This window comes from Furipterus horrens, unplaced genomic scaffold (assembly GCF_987537825.1).
Source record: "Furipterus horrens unplaced genomic scaffold, mFurHor1.1.pri manual_scaffold_5, whole genome shotgun sequence".
Classification (NCBI taxonomy): Eukaryota; Metazoa; Chordata; class Mammalia; order Chiroptera; family Furipteridae; genus Furipterus; species Furipterus horrens.
In genome coordinates this window covers 10,397,712-10,416,573 of record NW_028327175.1, presented here as the reverse complement: position 1 = coordinate 10,416,573, position 18,862 = coordinate 10,397,712, and the positions used below count along the sequence as shown (strand labels likewise).

Below are 18,862 nucleotides of genomic sequence, written 5' to 3'. Positions count from 1 at the left end.
TGGACAGCCAATCTTCCGTAGCAAGCTGAAGAGTCCGCTTCGACTGACCAGATCAAACGCCTTCGTGAGGTCGATAAAGGCGAGGTAGAGTGGTTTATGCTGCTCGTGACACTTCTCCTGCAGCTGGCGTAGGGAGAAGATCATGTCCACTGTTGATCGGCCAGCTCTGAAGCCACACTGGGACTCTGGGTAGACGCGGGAAGCAAGGGTCTGCAGGCGGGCAAGAGCGACCCGGGCGAATACTTTGCCGACGACGCTGAGGAGAGAGATGCCCCGGTAGTTGTTGCAGTTGCTGCGGTCTCCTTTGTTCTTGTACATGGTGATAATGTTGGCGTCTCTCATATCCTGGGGGATGTAACCCTCCTTCCAGCAGCGACAGAGTAGATGGTGGAGCGGCTGTAGCAGGACTGGTTTCCCGCTCTTTCGGATTTCTGGAGGGATTCCGTCGCTTCCTGGCGCTTTCCCGCAAGCGAGGCTGTCGATAGCTTTGCTGAGCTCTGCCGCAGTAGGTGGGGTGTCTAGCTCCTCCATGACTGGTAGGTCTGGGATGGCGTTAAGAGCAGTGTCCGTTACGGTGTTCCTCGTTGCGTACAGCTCGAGGTAGTGCTCGGTCCACCGCCGCATTTGCTGTTCCTGGTCAGTGATGACCTCACCTGTCTTGGACTTAAGGGGGGCGATCTTGGAGGGGATTGGGCCTGTTGCCTTCTTGATACCCTCATACATTCCTCGTGCGTTGCCTATATCGGCGGCTTCCTGGATGCTTCTGCACAGGTTTAGCCAATAGGTGTTGGCGCAGTGGCGGGCGGTCTTCTGGACTTTGTTCCTGGCAGCCCGTAGAGCTTGAAGTGTACTGGGAGTGGGCGTGGCCTTGTAAGCCAGTAGGGCCTTCCTCTTAGCCTCGATCACGGGTTCCATTTCTTCCCAGTGAGCCTCGTACCAGTCAGCGTTCTTCCGCTCTTTCTTCCCGTAAGCAATAATGGCGGACTTGTATATGGCGTCGCGGAGACGTGGCCAATTGGATTCGATAATGTCATCTGCCGCCATTCCCTCGCCGAGTGCATCTTCCATCCTGTTGATGAATTGCTGGGTCTTAACTGGGTTGCTGGCACAACTGGTGTTGATGCGTGGGCGACCCTTCATCTTGGAGTGGTGCAACCTCTTCGGCATTATGCGCACCTTGCTTACCACGAGGGCATGGTCCGTGTTGCAGTCTGCACTGTGGTAGCTGCGGGTGAGGAGGGTGCTGCCAATATCCGTTCTTCTGGTGATGACGAGGTCAAGCTGGTGTCAGTGGCGGGAGCGGGGGTGCCTCCATGACACCTGGTGGATCTCTTTGCACTTGAAGAATGTGTTTGTCACGCACAGGCCGTGGTGACACGAAAGCTCAAGCAGTCGCTGACCATTCTCATTGATCTTTCCTCTCCCAAAGTTTCCGAGGCAGGTGGGCCAGGCCATGTGGTCAGCTCCTACTCTTGCGTTGAAGTCTCCAAGGAGATAAAGAGCGTTACTTCTGGGGATCTTGGATAACGCTTCGTCCAGTGCATGGTAGAACTGTTCTTTCTCTTCGGTGGTGGCGCAGAGGGTTGGGGCATACGCGCTAAGAATGCTGACTGGGCCGAAAGTTGTTGACAATCGGAGGGTAAGTAATCTCTCTGTGCCTCCTGTGGGTGGCTCTATGGAGTTAACAAGCGTGTTCTTCACAGCGAACCCAACACCGTGCTGTCTTGGTTGGTCCGGAGACTTCCCTTGCCAGTAGAAGGTGTAGTTGGTTTCTCTGATAGTTCCGTTGTCGGCCAACCGGGTCTCCTGTAGAGCCGCAATGTCGATGTTTAGTCGTGCCAGTTCCCTGTCGATGACGGCGGTTTTCCTGGCACCATTGATCCACGGAAGGTCTGCAGTAAGTCTGGGACACATGGTCCTGATGTTCCAGCTAGCGAGGCGAAGAGCTGGAGGCTTCTTTCTTGTTGTTTGCTTGGAATTGCCTGGTGCGTGTGTTTTGTGGCCCACTTTTCAAGAGACGCCTCTCTGATCCCCACGCACCCAGTGGGGCAGGCGAGCCATGGCGAGACGGCACCTAATTGGCTGGGGGCTGCCCAGCTTGAGGCGGGCGGTAGCTGTCCAGTGAGGTGCGATGACCTCTCCCACCGTCAGAGGAGACCCCTGGCGCTCGTTTCCTTCGCCAATCGGATGAGCTTATAACCGGTATCTGTCTCCTCCCGTGTTGAGTCGACATCTTGCGATGACACCGGAGTGTCCTCTCCAGTGAAGCTACAAAGCCTGGGCATGGTGATATGGAGGGCCAGCTGTTGCCCATGCAGCAGACCCCCCCTCTCTTCGCAGCTGAAGGATCCAAGGGGAAAGACAGAGTCAATACAGCTTGGCTTCAGGTGCGCCGCAGGAGTTGCCGGTGTTGACTACAACGTCAAACCGCCTTAGGGACTCCGGCTCCGGATTTTCTGTCGGGGTTTACTCCCTTAGCCTTTCCCCTGAGGAGGTATGCCGCAAGGCAGCGGAGGTTTGGAGTCAGAGTTTCCCTTCTCCTTAGCCTTTCCCCTGAAGAGGTATGCCGCAAGGCAGCGGAGGTTTTTGGAGTCAGAGTTTTCCTTCTCTGGTGTGCCCTGACTGGAAGATCGAACCAGCGACACTTAGCTCGCAGGCCGACGCTCAATCCACTGAGCCAAACCAGCCAGGAGGGTATATATATAGTCAATATATAGTCAATGTACTTAATGCCACTGAACTCTACACTTAAATTGCTAAGTTTTATCTTGTGCATACAAATAATTTCCACAAGGTCATCAGGAATGTACAGGATAAAATTAGAAGCATAAATAACCATAAAGAGAAATGAAAAATACTAGTTTTCAACAAAATAGGTACATTACGCAAAGCACTATATGCCCATTTTATATATTTTATCTTATTTAATCCTCTTTCCATATACCTTCACAGAGCCACTATTAATACAGTCCTTTTACAAATAAGGAAATGAGGCTCAGAGAGCCTGAGTAATGTCGTTACTAAATGACAGAGCCATGACAAGAAGCCACTTTGTTGTGTGGTTCCAAAGCAGCAGAACTGGGGCCCCTGTGAGGGAAGTGCCTCTGCCTTCTCACACTCCTCTCCTGGCGGAAAGGAGAAATGCACAAGCACCAGAAGATCAATGCTTTCAAAACACAATGAGCCCTGGTCAGGTAGTTCAGTGGGTTAGAGCATCATCATCCCCATACGCCACGGTTGCAGGTTTGACCCCCAGTTACAGCACATAAAGAAGCAACCAATGAATGCATCAATAAGTGGAACAACAAATGTTTCTCTATCTCTAAAACTGATCAATTTAAAAAAATAAAAAGAATCCTCAGCAATTTTTCTATCAGACATTGAAGAAATGACAAACAATACCTTTCACAACACAGTGCCTGAGTCTCTGTTGAAGGGAGTGATATTTTTCTCTTAAAGGAACCCTTACGTCCTCAGGATTAGGAAACGCTTTCACAAAAATTTCTGCCACCTTTAGAAAAATACAAAAGTGAGTTTTATGAGCAACGACATTCTTTAAGTAAGATAAAAATCCCTTAAAGTCTCTGATCCTGATCTAGTTCATGTTCACCTGCACGCACATTACCTGTCGGATCGGTGGCAGTTCTCCGATAAGGCTCAAAAGCAGGTCCTGAATGAGTTCTTCCGTGTTGGCAAATCGAGAGAAGGGCAGCATCCTGTACGCCCACTCTGCAGCACTGAGGCAATGCTCAGCCACGCCAGCGTCACACGCCGCGGCGAGAGCCTAAAGGGACAGAGAGAAAGTCCACTTCCTTTCACTTTAGAGAGGCAGACCAGAATACATCTTTTAAAAAACTGTGCTACCAACAGTAAAACCTATCAGGCACTAATTCAGAGTAATGGTCATCCATTTTCCTCATTCTTTCACAAGGCAAATACCTTCTTTCCCTCCACGTCCTCTCTGGCCTTCTGATATCGCCTGCAACTGTAGGATAACTTGTCACGGACGTGCAGCATCCAGCACAGGGCACAGAGTTCCCGGAAGCAGCCTGAGTCGGAAACACAGACAGGAACGAAGGCCGTGTGAGCTCGTGCTGTGGTGTAACAACTTCGCCTCTCCCTGCCTGCTACTTTTTCAAAATAAATGTATTTTGTTCATTATAAAAGCACGTGCTCATTATCAACACCTTATATAAAAGTTATGGAGAACCTTCCAGAACTGTTATGTACAATATATTTAATCCAGAATGTTTCATGTATCTCAGTTGCATGAAAACATTGTTAAAGAGTAAATAAATGTATTTACTAGTTGCTTACTTGCTTTCAACTTTATAATATATTGCAGATACTTCTCAAGCCAATATACACAGCTGTATTTAATACTGCAGATACTTCGCAAGCCAATATACACAGCTGTATTTAATACTGTATAGTTAATTTATTTGGAAAATCACTTAAAGATAAGCATTTATGTTTAAAATTTTTCAATACTAAAACATAATTTCCTGTATCAAACAATGTTCTTTATTGAAAGCAATACATGTACAGAAAGATACATAATATATTACACTGCTTTCTTTTTTCTTCACCTAACGTATCTTGGATATCTTCCCATGGTGGTAATACACACAGTCTTTTCATTGCCATTGGAGTATGGGAACTTCACCAAATCACATGTAAAATGTACCATTATTAATATTTGGGCCTGATTTCTAAGCAAGCCGTTTGTTAGGGACAAACCTATTGCTTTGATGGAAACTTCATCGAGATTGCTGTCTCCTGCTGCTCCAGGTCGGAAGAACGCTACGCCTCCTACACAGTAATTAAGTAATGACTGAGGAAAAGGACTCATCGACGGGAGGGACCCTTTCATTCGAATCTGAAAGTGAAGAAAGATAGGATATGGTGTCAGCTGCATAAATCAATTTTTAAGGAAACTATAAAGCAACGAACAGCAGGCTGAGATAAACCACGGAGAACGGAGAGCACAGCACCGTCCCTCGACTATGTGAGGAAATAGCCCTGAAATCAGCTGTACTTTCAGAAACGCAGTTCACAATTTTAATTCTGAAATTCACTAGGTTCAATGTCAGGAAAGAAAAAAGGTTTAATCAAATTACCTTCCTGTCCCTCAGTTGTGTATAAAATGAATTTAATGTTTTTTGTACTTCTCCAAAGGCATGACAAGGAAAATAAAGACACTTAACAATCTAACTTTCATCTAAAATAAAACTATGTGTAGCACCTAAAAACAAATTTAAAAAAAGGTACATCTATGTACATAACTTTTGAAAATCTAATTCATAAATTCTAATTCATGATAGCATTAGAAAGTCACCATTTGGCAACCCCTAACAAAAGAAGGACTTTAGCAAGGATCATCAATGAATGTTAAATTAAGAAAAAAGTTGGTGGCTGATGGAGAATATGACAGTGGGTGGCACATGACCCAAACTCACTGACCATCTCACAATCGCTAGAAGTGATATAAGGTTAAGGAATTAAGAAGCACTAATTGGTTGTTACAAAATAGTCCTGGAGATACAAAGTCCAGCATAGGAAATACAGTATGTATGGTGTTAGGTGGGGACTGAAAATATCAGAGGGGACACTTTGTCTAACCACTGCGCTGTCCACCTGAAACTGATACAAAATATCACATGTAAATTGTAACTGAAAAATAAAAAATATTAAAAACATAAAATACTAAAAACACACACACATATATGCATGCATTCACACACATACACATGCAAGGACAAAAAACTGGAGAAAGATGAAACAATATCCAAGAAATGCTGATAACTTAAAATCTGGTGATAGATTCTTTTTACTTTTACATTTCTAAGTTTCCATTACAAAAAGTTTTATGAAACAACTATCTCACATTTTCATGAGTTATTTTTTATGCTACCAGGGAAGTAGTTGCTCTATATAGATTTCAAATAAACATTTTTGAAACAGTTTCAGATCTACAGAAAAAGTGCAAAGATAGTACTGGGTGTTTTCTATCATCAAGAGAGTACATCAGTGTGGTGCATTTGTTATAATTAATAGACCAATATACTGATACATTTATTAACTAACGACCATACTTTATTCAGATTTCCATAGTTTTTTTTAAAGATTTTATTTATTTATTTTTAGAGAAAGGGGAAGGGAGGGAAAAAAAGAGGGAGAGAAACATCAATATGTGGTTGCCTTTTGCTTGCCCCCAACTGGGGACCTGGCCTGCAACCCAGGCATGTGCCCTGACAGGGAATCGAACTGGCAACCTCTTGGTTTACAGACCGATGCTCAATCCACTGAGCCACACCAGCCAGGGCCAGATTTCCAGATTGTTTAACTAATGTTTCCTATAACAAACATTCAGGCTCAATATATTGAAATGATTAAAACCAATCTTTCAGTAATACAGCAAAACTCTTCACCCTCCTTAGTACGCATACTTTAAAAATTTGGGAGAAGATAAGATATAGGATGAGTACAAACATTTCTCTCTGAAAAGACTAATTTCAAGAACAACTTGATATACAACTTCTCAACATCTCTGTAAGGGGTCCATCCTCCTAAAAAGCGCTGTAGATTCTTATTTTAGATGTAATCATCACGGGCCAAATTATGGCTATCTGGGGCTCATGTTCATTTCCACATTCACAGAGAGACGGACTCCAGGCCTACAGGGGCCTTGCAGCTGGATAAGGGACACCGAGCAGCCATCCACAGGGCTGCAGGTCAGATGAGATCGCAGCTCCGCGGCAGCCAGCAGAGGTGACAGGGAACCGCACATCTCTGGGGACAGCAGGCGAGGCTGATGGGTGGGGGCCGCTGAAGGGGGACGCCAGGCCGGGAACTAGCTCTGGGTCTACGTGGTCCGACCGCATGTCTGCTCCCCAGAGCACACGCACCACCGCACGGAGAAGTCGGAATAAACCACGGACCGAGTTGAAATCCTCGTGATTGGAGTGGGGGGAGCCATGTAACTGAAACCACCTGAAATTAACTGACCGGATCGCACTTTGCCTTGACCCACAGGGTGGGGCCAACAAAGACCCGTTTCGGAGCCCTCGCCTTTCAGCAGAAAGCGCCTGGTCTGCCTGGATTGCTTCTTGCTCACAGATCCGAACGTGGATGTACAGGGCAGGACTCCTGGGGAAAACGTCCCTGTTGCCGATACTAATGACCATGGGGGCGGCCGAGCGGCTGCTTACCTTCTGCATGACCTTCCTGGCCCAGCGCAGCTGCCACAGGTACCACCGCGCGGCGGGGACCGAACAGCGCGCCGCTCGGAAGAGCAGGAGGAGACGCTGGAGGATCCCAGACACCTTCTGGCGATTTTCCTTTTCAGATTTTAAGAGAAGGTCGTCGCCGTCTTCCTAAAGAAAGTAAAACCACCAAGTTTTGTAGTCAGTAACAGGAGAATTTAAACTGTTGGAGTGAAGGTGGAGATCGCGCTTCTCAAACCTGGGCATTTCTGGAGATTTATGCTGTTTTTACTGCTGGGCTGTGGCCTCAGAGGTCTCAGCTCCAGCTATTCCTAGGGCCAAGGAAACATTTCTCTCCCCTCAAACACTGTAAAGGGCCAAATCGACCCTAATCCCAAATCTTCCCCGACGACGGTTAAAGGCCGCCACTCCTGACGGCCCGGGTGGAAAGTCAGAGCTCCTTTGAAGCAGAACGCCTCTTCCTACCTCTGCCTGGAAACTCTTTCTCATAGTTCCATGACACCTCCTCTGTGAAGCCCTCCCCCTGTGCCGCTATGACACTTTACACAGACCTCCATCGAAGCTTTGACTAATTTATTCTGTACTGATTTATGCATGTTTCCCACTACGCTGAGAACGACCCAGGAGCAAAGGCCTTCTCCTAAGTCTTTGTGTCATCCCAGTACACAGGATCAAGTCCAACATGTAGTAGAAGGACCCAACAAATTTTTGTTGGAAAACACTATCCAAGTCAGTAGCTAAAGATTAATTTCCCCCAAAATGAGATAATGTGAGTATTGTAAACATCTGCTTCCCACTGCTGCCACCGTTTAATTGTACTCAGTTTTTATCCAGGTAGCTGCCCCTCCCACACAAAGCCAGTATAACTCAGGGAGAGCTGAACCCCTAGTCCCAGCTTCCAGGGAAGGCTAAGCAGATTCTGCCTCATCCCTAGCCAAGGTCACTGACTCAAGGACAGGCAAGCGACCCAAGTCAGTCTCAGAAGAGTGACTCCCAGGACTCCTGCTTGGAATGCTGGGAGAGAAGTACTTTCACTGTTTTTTTTTTTTTTTTCACCCCTCTCTCTCCCCCAGGCCATGGACGAGGAGTCCTTAGAAGGTGCTGGCAGCCAGCCTGCTCCCACAGAGGGAGCCAGCCTTGGGCCGAGGCTGACACCTTAAAAACAAAACTAGAAAGAACTCCAGTTTGGGGAGCCTAACTGAGTCAGAAGACTGCCCTCCCACTGGGCTCCTCAATGATGCCAGTCAATTTTGACCCATTTTTCTACTGCGTACTTCTAATCCAAAGGGTTCTGATGGATATAGAGTGACAACTAGGAGAAATCCTACCACTGAGGTTTGCCCTTGCTGCTGTGGCTCAATGGATTGAGCGTCAGCCTGCAAACCAAGTGTCACTGGTTCGATTCCCGGTCAGGGCACATGACTAGGTTGCACGCCAGATCCCCAGCTGGGGGCGCGTGAGAGGCAACCACACATTGATGTTTCTCTCCCTCTCTTTCTCCTTTCCCCTCTCTCTAAAAAAAACAGATAAATAAAATGAAATAAAAACATATGCCTTAAGTACAAATAAGGTCTTTAAAAAAAGGATTTCAAAAATAATAAAATGAGGCACTACTAAGACTCATAACCACTCAAACTAATACCAGCATAACATATCCAAAAATATCTTCAATGTGATTCTAATTTTTAAACCAATATGTTGAAGGCTCAGATATGAGAGGAAAGAGGAATTACTGAAAAATACCATGGACTATTTATTCCTTCTCTTTGTAATATATTACATTTGAAATATTTTAACCTATTGAAACAAAACTCTAAATATAGCAAATGAGACTATAACTCTAAGAAAAGAAAAAACTAGATACAGAGATAAGCTGCTAATACTGAAACAATTAATAGTAAAGAAACAATCCCAGAATCACTTCAAAATATCAATCAAATATTAAAATAATTTAAATGTAAATAATTTACATTAACACTTTACATCTTAAAACCAGCTAATTGTAATGTTATGGTTTTCAATAAGAGCAGAGGAAAAGTTCCTGAGAAGAACACAGTATTGCTATTTATAAGACAGAGCTATTGATGGAATAGTGCAGGAGAAATAAAAAGACCTTCCACGTGAAAGGAAAAGCAAAATAAGTCTTTCAAAAGAGGCAAAGACAACGAGGTGAAGACAAGGCTGAAATGATGTGGGGTCCCTACATCCTGACAATCGTTATTCTGTGACCCTAAACAAAGGCCTATGGCTATAAAATCTGGATATAGAGAAATGTCTCTTAATTTTGTTTTATTATTGCAATAATTTTAACATTTTTTGAATACTCACTATGTCCTAGGGCCTAAGGTAAAAGGCTTTTACATATAATCCTCACAGTAATGCCACTAGAAGTCTTATCATCATCTGCATTTTACTTAAACAGTTTATAAAGTTATATGAGTAATAAACAGCAAAGCTGGGATCCAGAAGTTTGTCTTCAGAGCTTCCTTTTTTATTATCAAGTTGTGTGTTTTAAAAACTGGACAAAATCCATTTCAAATTAAAGGGGTCGGCTTACCTCACTGAGCACAGCCGGCTGTGGACAGTACAATGGAGGAGCTGGGAGGTACAGGCCGACGGGCACCAAGCCCCAGAGTCTCTTACTGAAGCCCTGGGCAGAGTTTACCAGGAGCTGGAATGTCTCCGAGAGGATGTCTGCATCAGCCATAACTGCTGCTTTCAGCACTTCTTGCAATGAGCCCAACAGCAGATTTACATCTTCCTCTTCAATGGGATCTGCCAAACACATAGTTAGGCAAAACAATTAATGTTACACTTCTCATTCCGAAAAAGTTGCTTGTCAAAAATGAACCTTTTGGTTGACATGTGCACATCCAAACTTCTAGACAGAAATTTAATAATTATTCTGTTACTTTAAGACTATAGGCGATCATAGCACAAATACTTTTTCCAAAATTATACAAGACGTTGTAATAACAACTATATAACAAAAATATTTTTGAAATATAGTTGAGTCAAAAATAATAAATAAAAAATATTAGTACAAAAAAAAGTCAAGAAAGACACCAAAATATACAACATTATGTGAATGCAGTGGGAAAGTAATAGTGATTTAAAATTTTTTTCTTAATAGTCCATCATAGTACTTTTATAATAAAAGTTAATAAAAATGACTTAGAATATATTTTTAAATTATTTATTTGTTTATTTATTTATTTTTAGAGACAGGGGAAAGGAGAAAGAGAGGAAGAGAAACATCACTGTGTGGTTGCCTCTCACTCACGCCCCCAACTGGGGACCTGATGTGCAAACTAGTCATGTGCCCTGACTGGGAATCGAACCAGCGACACTTGGTTCACAGGCCGACACTCAATCCACTGAGTCACAGCAGCCACGGCCTGACTTGGAATATTTTAAGCATACTTTAAGGTATAGAATATAATATGAAAACACTCAGGTACTGATTTTCCATCTTGTCTGATAGTCACATTTTTGCTATATTCAAATTATATTTTTAAAAAATAAAGTTTTAGCGTCGGCCTGCAAGCCAAGTGTCGCTTGTTCGATTCCCAGTCATGGCACCTGACTAGGCTGCACGTCAGGTCCCCGGTTGGGGGTGCAAGTAAGAGGCAACCACACAGTGATGTTTCTCTCCCTCTCTTTCTCCTTTCCCCTCTCTCTAAAAATAAAACAAATAAATTATTAAAAGTAAATAAAGTTTTGCAGATATAGCTGAAATTTCTATGTATGAATCATATTCTACTCCTTTTCTCAAAAGGCAGCCAACTATCCAGAATTTGGTGAGAATGTCCTGAAACTCCTGTCACAAACATGTTGTGTCTTCCTATTATTCTCTGAGGTTTACCTCCTCTTTCATACTCTCCAACGCTTTTCTTCGTATCTATTTTGTATGTATTTACTTTATCTCTCTATATATACACTCCGTGGCTGCTTGTACAGAGTTCAAATTCATTTTTCAGTTCATTAACTATCTGCTGAGTTTCTTGTTTCTAAATTGGTTTACTGACTATAGTTTACATGCACTAAAATTCATCCTTTTGAACACAGTTCAGTGAGTGTCCACGAATCTGCACAGCCCTGTAGGAACGTTTCCATCACCTCATCGCTGTCAATCCCCCGCTTACTCCCAGGCAACTACTGACTGTGTCCTGACCCTGGAGTGCTGCTTTTTATAAAATGTCACATCAATGGAATCCCGCAGTAAGTAGTCTTCGTCGCTGCCTCCTCTCAGTCAGGGTGATGGGCCTGTGGCCCGCCTATGCTGCTGCCCGTCGTCAGCAGTTTGCTCCTCTGTAGTGCTGAGTGTTCCGTTGTCTAGACAGATGGTTAGCCGTTCACAAGCTGATGGGCCTTGGAGTTGTTTCAAGTCTTTGGCTAGTGTGAAAAAGCTGCTAAGAAAATTCAGATACAGGTCTTTGGGTGGGCCTCTGTTTTTATTTTTCTTAGGTAAATACCCAGGGATGGAATGCATTGAGTTTTTAGTTCCTCTTTGTTTCTAATCCTTGGAAATTTCACTTAATTTCTTTAAAGCTCAGCCTTTAAATATGCATTTTTATAGCTTATCTAGAAATACATTTTATCTATATTAGTTATTGTGGGAGAGTTTTCAGATTATCTAAATACCATATTGTAAACCTAGAAGTTCTGACCTAGAAGTTTTTACTCCTTTTTTTCAAAACCAACTTTCATATAATTAATTTTTTTTCTTTTTCTTTTTCTTTTTTCTTCCTTTCTACCCCTCTCCCCCTCTCCCTCCCTCTCCCTCTCTCTCTTTCTTTCTTTCTTCCTTAGTAAATGAAGAGATAAAGACCTTGACAAAGGTGTGAAAGAAAAATTTTCATTCAGATTTCCAAGTATTTTGAGTTATTTCCAAAAAGAGAAGTTATAATTAATAAGTTCTAGGAATCCAGAGTTAAAAGTATCACTCCTTAAGGAGACAAGCACTAATAAAACCAAAGAGTCCACGGTAGTCCTGGTTTTATCATTAAATATACAACTTTAAATAACTGACTTCATCAGTTTTCATCTAAATTTATCCATCGATACAGCAGACAAGTTTTATAGCGCTCCTGGATAAATCTATGTCATATATGTAATATTACAGTGTTTTAAATTTTGTAAACCACTTCAAACTTTTTAAAGTAACAATAAAACCAATTCTAAGATTTATGTGTTGAACTAAATGATTCTAAGGACCCTTCCATGTCCAAGATTCTACAAAAGGAAGTAACGCAAATGAAGTCAAATACAACCAGTATAAAGGTGTGTATGTTAAACTGAAATGTCATTCAGTTACTGACCATTGTGTTTGAGTTGGCATCAGTTTCGGATGCTCCCCTGATTAAGAATAACCATCCTGCCCTGACTGGTGTGGCTCAGTGGGTTGGGCATCATCCCGCAAAGTGAAAGGTCACCAGTTTGATTCCCAGTCAGGACACACGCCTGGGATGTGGGCCAGGTACCCCACTGGGGGAGTGCGAGAGGCAATGGATTGGTGTTTCTTTTCCTCTCTTTCTCTCTCCCTCCCCCTCTCACTAAAAATAAGTAAAATCTTTTTTCAAAAAAGAATAAACAGCAGACTTTTATTTTTGATAAGCTTACCCCAAAGTGTAAATATATATGTGGGTATTTTACACACTTTTTAAAATATCATAAGGTTTATATTAATTAACCTGATACATTATCAGACTATATGCAGGTAACGCACCTGTGAATTGTTTGTATTTGGGTCCCATTTCACTTTTTGCTTCCAAGGAGGCTGGTTGACCTAAAAAACACTGGAGTTTTTCCTTGAAAATCTGTGCTGGAGTCATATTTAATGGTAGACTCTGACCCTTCTTCTTGAACCTGAAATCACATTGAATTAGGAGAAATAATTCCAGATTTCGAAAAAAAATCAAATAATCACCCATCAAAGAGCAAACAAAGTTTAAGAAACAGTAGGATTCACTTTCTGTATCCATCCTGTATTTAAGAACGAAATAATCAGGAAGGGTTGCGCTAAGGCGGGGACTGAGGCTCTCCGCCGTCAGGGCGCTCACAGACCTCCCACCGGGTTCCCCGGGCAGCTGTACGGGCGTGCTCTAGCCAAGCGGACCCGACTTGCTTCTGCCCTGTGCCTTTGCTTGCGTCTGGTGTGCTCTCTCTTCCTGCAAGTACTGATTCATCAAGATCCCATCTTCCCTTCAATGCCCATCTCAGGTAACACCTCCTCCATCAAGTACTTCTGTAAAACCAACCCCCCCGCCGGATTTCTGCTCTCCCCACAGCACCACTGGCCTTTCCTCACCATGGCCCTTAGGTTAAAATAATGCCGTGTCCTGTTTGCTCTGTTAAACTATAAATGCTTTGAGCATAGGAAATACCTACCATTTAAATGTATATCCACAATGATACCTGGTACACAGCTTGCTACAGAGAGGTTACTTAATAAGTAAATGTATGTTTAATTATGGAATTGAAAAACATAAAAGACACAGCAATACCATAATATCCAGAAAAGGTAAAACAGAGATTAGTTTGATTAGCTTAAAACTCAAATCCTATTTGAGACAAACTCTCCCATTGACTGTAAGCTCTTTGAGAGCATTACTAGCAAATACATGTTCTAAGCAAACAGTTTTATACAAATAAGTAAGCTGCTGAGCTGTCTGACACAGCATGCACTACTTGCATGTAGCTATTTTAATTTAAATGTAAATTAATTAAAACAGATTGAAAATTCAGTTCCTTGGTCTTACTAGCCTCGTCTCAAGTGCCCAGTAGGTACGCATGGCCAGTGTCAGCACATGTAGAAGATTTCCATCCCTGAAGGAAGTTCTCCTGGACAATGCTGAACGAAGAATTTCACAAAATGTGTAAAAGAGGGGAAGAAGAATACTTTAGATGATACTATTACACTGTGCCTTAAGTTTGCCTGAAAACACAAACCTTGTCAAACTACGGTCCAGTTTGCAGAACAGCTGGAAGGCCACACCAATGGAAACAGCCGTCTTCCAGTCTCCAAGCTCATGTGCCAACCACACGGCCTCGGGAACCAGGCCCCCAATTAACAGTAACTCAAGGGCATATTCAACTGTCCACACGCTGGAAAGATTCTGATCTCTAACAACACTGGCCACCCGAGAGTGCTGCAGAGGAATCAGCCGCAGGGTCTGCTCTGTGAGTGAGGTAAAGAAAACGGGCATTACAATCACAAATATCAGAACCCACACCTCCTTGTATGGATACACGCAACTCTTCAATCAGTATTTTCTACACAAAACCTCAGCAAGGCAGATGCACACAAAATGGGCCAAAAGAGCACAATATATTCTAGTTTGTTGTTGTTGTTTTTTAACACTGAGGAATGTGCCCTGTTAGTGGGTCATGAAGCCGGTACCAGCATTCTTAAAAAATGAAACAGAACAGAGGAGAGGCAGAAGAGAGAGTATCAGAGTGTGTTACGCAAAGGAAAGGTACGGACAGCTGAACAGCACCTCTGTGTCAGGCCATATAAACAAAGGTACACGGATTTAAATGTACGGGGTCACAGTGTGCCACCTATGGCTTTGGGTTGCTCTGATCCCCTGTCTGTTTCTCCTACTACATTATGAACTTTGGAGGGCAGACTGAATTCTCCTCCTAACGTCATGAAATAAAAAGCTTCTCTGAGGTAATACTTAAGCATGTGAAGTGTTCGATATAGTAGTGCTTTTAAGAAAAGTTGAAAAGTGTGGTTTTCAATACTCCTGACTAAATTACTAACAACAAATCTGGCCTGGGATCAAATACAAAGGGCACCATCCTCCTCCCTGGCTTTCTGTATCTTTCCCTAATTAAAGTAACTTAAATACGCCACTTGACAATACATATTGCTAAGATTTTCACTCACTCCCTCAAAATAAAATTGGTAAATGTGGGTTTCTGCTCCTTGCAATGCAATGATTAGTTTCTTACGTGACCCACACAGGCTCTGTGCACACCAAGCACTAACATTTTATTAGCTCTTTGATACATTTGGATAGAAATAAAGAATTTAGTCCATCACTGGAATGTTTGATTCTGTATAAGCAAAGAGCCAGGAGATTGACTAGATTTTTCCTATATTTTTATTCGCTATGAGCAAGGCACTATACTATTAAAGGAATTTGAATGATTTAATTTTCTGAAAATGTTACTGCTTTCACACAGCAAACATTACACCAAATAAGCAACTCAAATAAATCCCCAATACATTTACTCACTAGTTCTGATTAGAAAGATTAACATGAAGTGCACTCTAAGTCCTAAGCCTGCTGATACCAGTTTTTAAGATACTAGGATATTAAATAAAGGATATATACAAAGTTCCAGGTACTTAAATTTTCAGTAATTACAAAGCCTTCTCTCCTACCCTGTCCTCTCACTGAGAAGATATCTATACAGTGTATACAAAGGTATGTCTCTCAGATTTATAGATGTGTATGAATCTGCCCAAAAACAATTCAATAATTCTATACGCTCTCATCCTAGAGTGTGATGAAGATCAGTCTTCCGTAAGTGTGTAAAGTGATCTGTAAAGATAAAGATCATGAGCAAACAGCAAGTCTTATAAATATTTCAGGGTAGGAAAGACAAAAAATTCAGACAAATTTTCTAAGTACCAGGATTTTTTAGGATTTTTTTTCCCCAAGACTTTTCTAAAATGGAGTACTACCTCTCTTATTCAATGAAATAATGTGGATCAAGGATGCAATTTGTTGTCAGAAACATTAATACCAAAAACAGGAAACGCACATGATAAATACCTAGGCTGTGACAAAAAAGAGAGCTTAAATATAAAACCACTCTGACAATGACAAACGTCAGAGGTACGAGGACATAAGGAAGTAACCCACATGTGCGTCTCAGAGGGCAGCGCAGAGGTGCGCGAGCGCAGTCAGGCCCTGGGGGAGGCACCGGTGAGCAGGCTGGTCCTAGAAGAAACCCAGCGCCTGTTTCCCTGCTCACACCAGCTCCCTGAGAACAGCCACGATCAGGCCAGGACCCACTCGAGTAGGTCCCGGGGAAGCAGGGAGCCCTGGACTATTTCCCTCCTGGTCCTTCCTCACAGACAACTCTCTAGGGACCAGAACCTCTCGAAGAACCCTAGGGGAGATGGGACGCTAACCTTCCTGTTGAAGCGTCCGAGTGGGTGAGGGTCACCCTCTGCTCCTACCCACACTCTGAGACAATTACAAAATCCAAAATCTACTGGGCTATGATTGATTAAATTTGCTGACCACTGTTCCAGCCTCTACTAAGCTTCTAACTACGTTACATCTTGTTCTGCTCCAGCCCATCTGTGTATGCTTATACGTATTTGTCAGTACCTGTTATTCCCTGCTTAAGGGCCTCCGGTAACTCCCTGCTGTAGGTAAAATGAAACTCGGATTCCTTAACTTGGCTCACACCGCTTGGCCCCCGCCTGCCTGACTCCACCTCCCCTCACCCTCCACCGCATCCGCTCAGCTCCCGCCATGCCAGGCTCTTCAGTCTCTCCAATTCCTCAAGTCTCTTCTTGCTCTGAGGCTTTGGCACAAGCTCAGGTTAAAATGCTGTGAGCCCTGGTGTGTCCATGGCTGGCTCTTCCTCATCAATAAGAGCTCAGCTTAAAGGTGCCCACTCAGAGAGCTCGTCCCTCAGTCCACCATCTGAAACAGCCTCCCAGTCACAGTGCATTACTCTGCTTCAATTCTCTGCAGAACAATTATTACTATTTGATCTACCTTATTCATATATTTATTTACTGAATTTCCTGTCTCAACCTATTAGGTATGAACTCCGTAGAAGAACATGTATTTTATTTGTTTTGTTTGCAACAGTTAGAATAAGTCTGCCTTGTATGTCCAAACAAAAACTACAAATGTTTTCATATTATTAATTTCATACGGTGCAAGCTAATAGATTTCCAGCCCCTGAACACTGCCCGGCACACAGCAGGCACTTGATACAAGATAGTAGAATGAATGACTGTTGTGGGAATCTGTGCACACATTTATCTCCGTGGGTGCAGGGCAGTCACCCAGCACAGACAGATTAGGTCCATTTTTGACCCTATTAATGAAATGATGAAATAGAGCAAAGTAAATGATCCAAATAAAATTATCAAAGTAAACAATCCAAACAAAAGTAATTCTAAATTAGCATACTCAAAATGAAGGTGGCAGCCCTTTCAATTTAAAAATGAAAACTATAAATATCAGCTTGTCCAAAATGTGTGATTAAAAAAAGATTCATATTCAATAAAAACAAACCCAAACAATTATCTTTCTCAGATTTTATTCCTTCAGAAATAGTCACTGAGTATGTTTCCTGGGTCTGTTAAGCTGTCTGTAACAGCACTATTTCCATAGAATAATGATCGCTGTATAATCTGATTTTAAATATTAGGAGCAAAAGCAAGGTGAGAAAATTGTTTATTTGCCATAGTACCTCTTTCACCGTGAAGGGGAGGAAGAACGTTCACACTGTGAGGTGGCAGGATGCACAGCCGCTGGTTGGCGAAGTAGGCAGCCATGAAGCGGGCCATGGACTGGATCACCCGCACCGCCGCCTCGGGGTGGACACTTCCAGTCATCCCCAGGTCACAGGGAGGCTTCCTGGGAACTAAGGGACGCACCACACGAGCAAAGGAGATTGTTTTGATCAAATAATCAAAAGCAATAATATTGAAGTGCCCGACATTATACAAGAAGAAAATTATAATTGATTTTCTAAAAGACTTTATTTACTTATTTTTAGAGAGGGGAAGGGAGGGAGAAAGAGAGAGAAAGAAATATCAATGTGTGGTTGCCTCTCAGGCACCCCAAACTGGGGACCTGGCCCAAAACCCAGGCATGTGCCCTGACTAGGAGTCAAACCAGTGACCTTTTGGTTCACAGGCCAGCACTCAATCCACTGAGCCACACCAGCCAGGGCCTTTAATTAATTTTTTAGATGAGCACCCGTGGCCCATGAGTTAATTTATGATAGGTATCTGTACTTCTTGAAGACAACAGAACAAAAAAATAATTAGCGCATAAGTATAAGCACATACACTTAGGAACTTTTTATGACTTTAAGTTACTATTTTTTTTAAAGATTTTATTTATTTATTTATTGTTAGAGAGAGGGGAAGGGAGGGAGAGAGAGCAGGAGAGAAACATCGATCAGCTTCCTCTCGCATGCACCCCTGCTGGGACAGAACCCACAACCCAGGCATGTGCCCAGACTAGGAATCAAACCAGCAACCTTTCGCTTTGCAGGACGACACGCAACTAACTGAGCCATGCTGGTCAGGGAGAATTACTAGTTTTATTTAAAAACATGAGGGATCTACACAAAACAATCCAGCCAAGCCTTTTGTTATTTTTCCTTTTTTCTTCCCTTCCAATTTCTTCTCTTTGATGAAGGATGCAAGGATTACCACAAAGATAATCTGAAAAGCACCAGAACAGTGACCCTTACTGCTCTTTCTCTGTACCATTAGATCTGGGAATTATGACACGCTCCCATCAGCAGGAGTGCTTACTACTATAAATTCTTTTGGGAGGCAGGGACGAAAGGAAAGTGGGTGGTGGAGGGAGAAGAAGGCCCGGTGCACGGAGTGATATTTATGTCAGGATTCCTGGGGT

At 43.0% G+C, this 18,862-nt stretch overlaps 1 protein-coding gene across 1 annotated transcript in view; it reads right to left on the bottom strand.

The window, feature by feature from the left end:
- Positions 1-18,862, bottom strand: part of CPLANE1 (ciliogenesis and planar polarity effector complex subunit 1) — an 85,378-nt gene that overhangs the window by 50,601 nt on the left and 15,915 nt on the right. The window contains exons 15-23 of the mRNA XM_090279304.1: positions 17,682-17,855; positions 14,178-14,406; positions 12,955-13,094; positions 9,784-10,001; positions 7,212-7,376; positions 4,741-4,879; positions 3,940-4,049; positions 3,626-3,784; positions 3,403-3,511 (exon numbers count right to left, since the gene is read on the bottom strand). Of these exons, the coding sequence (XP_090135430.1) occupies positions 3,403-3,511; positions 3,626-3,784; positions 3,940-4,049; positions 4,741-4,879; positions 7,212-7,376; positions 9,784-10,001; positions 12,955-13,094; positions 14,178-14,406; positions 17,682-17,855 (1,443 nt within the window). The remainder of the gene's footprint in view (positions 1-3,402; positions 3,512-3,625; positions 3,785-3,939; positions 4,050-4,740; positions 4,880-7,211; positions 7,377-9,783; positions 10,002-12,954; positions 13,095-14,177; positions 14,407-17,681; positions 17,856-18,862) is intronic.